Raw genomic sequence first — 5000 nt, forward strand, 5'->3', positions numbered from 1 at the left:
CAGAGCTCTCTGTGTGTGTAACCAGTGGTCCTCATATGACATAACTGAGTGTGTATGATTGAGGTCCACACATGGCATAGCTGATTGTGTCTGTGGTCCTCACCCATATGACAAGGATGAATGTGTGTAACTACATCCTCATTTGACAAAGACTTTTGACAGATGTGCATGTGTGTCTTGTATGTTTGTCATGCTTTTCTGAGCTGAATGTGTGTAAATATGGCCGTAACATGAAAGTTCACACCTAGTGCAGCTGACTGGGAAAAAATAAACATGAGAGATCAAAATGATATTAAAATTGTTGGTGAGTGGAGAGGGGAATTTTGATGTATGTGTTCTATGTAGATATGTGTTTTTCTGAATCACTACGAAAAGAAATACATGGTCGTTATAGACAACAGCATGTAGATGACAAATGGAAAGAAACAGTTTCTCAGCCTCACCTGGAGCTGCAGCTTTGTCTTGATTTTCTAGGTGCAAATTTAAATTTACCTCAGTAAATTTACTTTTGAACATATCAAAGGAAATGCCACATATAAAACGTCAGGCATTGCACTCAAAAATGAATGAAAAATAAAATTAAAAATGCTTTTTCTGTCTATTTATTCAGGCATTTGTTCATTTCTTTAAAATTATGTCTTTAGTCATGTTTATAACCTTACTCCCATTTCCCAGAGAGGAAAATCTAAGCTGAAAAACCAAACTGACTTTGACTGTCTTACCTGTTCCCTCCGGAACCTCTGGATTTTCTGAACAAAATAAATTAATTGCTGATATTATTTAACTATGTCTAATAGATACTGGATGCAAAATTAATCCTATTTGTTACAAAGAATGGTCTGTTGCTTTTTGGAATGATATACATTTTAAAATCAATTTTAGAGTTGTTTACATGCTTTAAAATATTCTACATGCATGTAATTGTCTTGTTATAGGTAGGCACAATGCTGTTGTCTTGTTATAATGTCACTGGGGTAGACACTGCGTATGTGTTTACATTATTCACAAATATGATGATGAGGCACTTAATCACATTAGGGAGAAACAATAACACTCTTACTGGATGCCCAGCATGCTCTGAGAGGATGGTCATGCTAATCCTTTTTTGGATGAAAAAGGTTTTGCACACTGGAGCAAGAATCCTAAAACAGATAGTAGTCACATATCTCAGACCATAGCAGGTGAATGGAATGATGGGGTCAGGTTACTTGTCAAGATGCTCAGTGGAAAGCTTACCATTCAAAAATAAAACCATGACTGCACAAACATGGACAGTTTCTCTGTACAATGCATTTTGAGCAAACCAAAGACTGAAAACATGTTGAGATCTCAAAGCACCTCAAATCCTCTCGCTCATGCAAACAGCCGGAGTGGATTATCCCATATGATTCAAACGGAAACCCACGGGCTGTCACATCCACAACTATAACCATGTCAACCTGTTACTATTTTCCATCAGCACACCATGGTGATCAAACAAAGAGATTTAAAATCAAATCATTCATTCTGGCCTCAGCACACTTCCATCTATCCAGTTCTTCCAGTGCCACAAACATAGTGGAGACAAAGAACACATATATAAGAGAAAAATGAAAAACCAAATGTTGCAAAAAGTTGCAGTGCTCACCACCACAAAGAAAACATGTTAAAAATACAGATTCAGGGCAGAATATGTCTTACCCGGCTCTGCAGAATTCAAGTCACCTGGAGAGAGTGATCGTTTTTTTAGAAGAATTTGACAAAATGTTGCTAAAATCCAATAAATGGGACCAGATCACATGCACTCTGTATGGTTACTGTCTCTCTCACCACTCTCTCTAAATCTCTCTTTCTTTAAATCTCTCACACACACACAATATAGGATTTATTAGAGGGTTAAAGAGAAGCCTTCACATTCAATGCAAGTGGGTTTAAGGAATCTTTTTCATACTATCACTGCTAAAATAAACCCATCACTTGTAAGTTCAATTCACGGATCTCTGTGAAGCCTCTGATTTCTAGAATAATTCCTCTAGAATAATTCCCCCAGAATAGGAATGATCAAATATCAGAGTACATGTGTCAAACTGCACAGTCAGTAATTTTAATCATCTGTTAAGTTCAAGTTAAGTATTAAATTCAAGTTTTAGAAACACTTTAAATATTTTACTTTACTTTTATACGAAGTATAAAAGTAAAGTATAAAGTATAAAGTACGAAGTATAAAAGTTTACTTTACTTTTATATTTGTATTTTATATGAATAATTTGAATAATATGTATAATTAATTGATCAGAACATTTTCCTTACATACCTGCATGCAGGACACAAGACTCCAAGCACATACTGCAAACATACCACAAACAAACACTGCAAACAAATACTACAAGCAACTACTACAAACGCATAAAACATACATACACTGCAAAAATGACCATAAGTAAAAGCTATGAACACATGCAGAATACAAATACTGCATACGTATGATGCATATACTAATAATGTTGCTAACAAATGTCCTTATCAAGTATTGCTACCAATTCTCTGTTACCCTTACAATAAAATGCAATTACTTATAAAATAAAGCTGAGGTCATGTGCATATGTTATATAAAAAGTATGCCTGAATGCCTTTTTCCTCTCTGTCTGTATAGAAGGTTACTTGTAATTGGATTAAAGTGATGACATCAGTTAGGACACATTAACAAACCAATTATTCTCTTTTGATTTTTATCCTTCAATAATGATTAAAGCAATTAGTCATTTAGACAGAGTGTGAAAGGTTTGGATTGGTTGGATTGGATTAAAATCCCAAATGAAAATAGCACAAAAAAAACAAAAAAAACAAAACATGAACATGAGTAAAGGAAAAGGTTTACGTTTATGTATATGAAGAGATATTTAGCATACACGTTTTAGCATAACTACATTTTTCATAATTATTCATAACTACATTTTGATGCTTATTTTTGTTGCTTTGTTGTTTTTGTATGGAAACATGAGCGTCAGGGAATGTTTATTATTTTGACTTTAGAATGATCTTCTCATCAAAGCCATGACAACAGCAACTGGCTGGGACATGAAACACATCTGGAACACATACCATAGAAACAGGAATCAGTAGAAAACTCATGCTGTATCAAAAACACAAATATGACACAAGTATGTGCACAACGGCACCATTATAGAGTAACCACTTGCAAGATAACATGTTTTCCCTAAACACTGGGAAACATGCTGGCAGAAAATGAGTGTGAACTGTATGGAGAGTGAGGTAGGAGCACAAACACTGTTTGAAGTTGAAGATTTGTGCTTACCCTCTTCTGCAGGCACCACCTCAGCTAAGAGGGGGACACAATTTTGAGCATTCAATAAATTCAAGATTTATTGCATCTATATGTCATTGTAACAGAATATCACTTCAAACATTATTAACTTCAGTGAAAGACTTTTAAGAAATGTATCTGTATGAAAAGCACAAAAAAGGCCGCAGAGACAGCTGTAGAATCAGCCTGCCATATGCAAGACCAAGACTTTTGAATGATTTCATCCTAAGACCTAAGACTAACTGATGTCCACAGTAATACACACACAGTATGGCTTCAGCAGGGAGGACTCTTACCCTGCTCTGATGGTTGCTCATTGGCTTAGGAAAGGAAAGGATGTTCAGGATGAGAAACCCAGTTAATAAACACTCTATACACACGCACACGCACACGCGCACACGTGCACTCGCACATGCACGCACGCACGCACACGCACACACAGCTTCATGTATTTCCATTCGGAAAAACCGATGCACAACATACACAATTATGAGATCAGGTTAAAAAAAAGAGGAAAAAGAAATTGTAATTGTCTTGTTATCATGTTACTGAATTATATCTTGACTCATTGGGGTGTAGGCCCATATATTATCTTAATTCATGCTCATATTGAAGTGCAGAATTTAGAAAGACTGCAGGAGTAGAGGAATGTAAAATTACTGAATGTAACTCCATTACGTCGCTCAAACAGTGCACCAGAATCAGTCTTTTCACCACAGCAAAAACAACAACACACCAGTTACACCATTCTGCGGGGGCCTGCCCACAGGCAAAACCACTGTACTAACAGTTGGATCAGAGCTCTCATACAGACACACAGGGACGTCTTTCACTGTTTCACATTTTGGACTGTGTCATAAACAGAGAAAAACAATTCGTACATACATAATGCCAATTCTCTTACCGTCTTCTGCGGGATTTTCCTCAGCTAAACAGTAACAGAACACCTCCATTAAGAAGGGATGGTGACGGACAAAATGACATTTAACCTCAGGCAGTTCCCGGTCACGCACTGCAGTCCTCCCATCCTCTTCACCTTAGACTTACACTTCACTCAGAATGCATCACCACGTTTATCTCCATGACAACAGCTACTGTCTACAGTGGCATGTTGTATGAAATGGCATACGCTGCATTCCATCATGAGTGGAATACTATCTCATTCTGTACTATACCACAGAATATACTGTCATAGTATATTCTATAGTGTCATAGTATATTCTGTACTGTAAAATTCACGTAAAATTCTGTGACTCAGTATTAATACAGCCGTTCAAACACAACGCAAACCACGGGTGTCAAAACAACACCCTTTTGACCCACACAAACAAACACCACAAAAAATGTTTACCAATAATTCAGTTAGAAAGGTGAAAACTGTAATCATTGAACATATCAAACTCCAAGATCAACAAAGCACCACAATTCAGACACTTGTAACAGCGCAACTTTTAAATCGTCATTTTAAACTGACCACTAGGGGCAGCGTAGCAGACTACCTCTGTATGATATTTTCCCATGATTCTCTGAGGAATCATGTCTTGGCATTACTCTCTCTGACATGGCGACAGAAACATGGAACCACAGACACTGACCATGCGTTTCTCCTTACCCGGTTCACCTGAATGATCCCCGGCTAGGGAGAGAAAAAGAGGACCATTATACGTAAAATCTAATACACAGGATCCATTTAAAT

The 5000-nt window shown here is 36.9% G+C and overlaps 1 protein-coding gene across 1 annotated transcript in view; it reads right to left on the bottom strand.

The window, feature by feature from the left end:
* LOC115808726 (myosin-binding protein C, fast-type-like) overlaps positions 1-5000 on the bottom strand; it is a gene marked incomplete at its 3' end in the record, with an annotated part of 41159 nt that overhangs the window by 24482 nt on the left and 11677 nt on the right. Inside the window, exons 6-8 of the mRNA XM_030770186.1 lie at positions 4917-4940; positions 3296-3319; positions 3082-3112 (exon numbers count right to left, since the gene is read on the bottom strand). Coding sequence (XP_030626046.1) covers positions 3082-3112; positions 3296-3319; positions 4917-4940 — 79 coding nt within the window. The remainder of the gene's footprint in view (positions 1-3081; positions 3113-3295; positions 3320-4916; positions 4941-5000) is intronic.

Source organism: Chanos chanos, chromosome 3 (assembly GCF_902362185.1).
Source record: "Chanos chanos chromosome 3, fChaCha1.1, whole genome shotgun sequence".
Taxonomy (NCBI): Eukaryota; Metazoa; Chordata; class Actinopteri; order Gonorynchiformes; family Chanidae; genus Chanos; species Chanos chanos.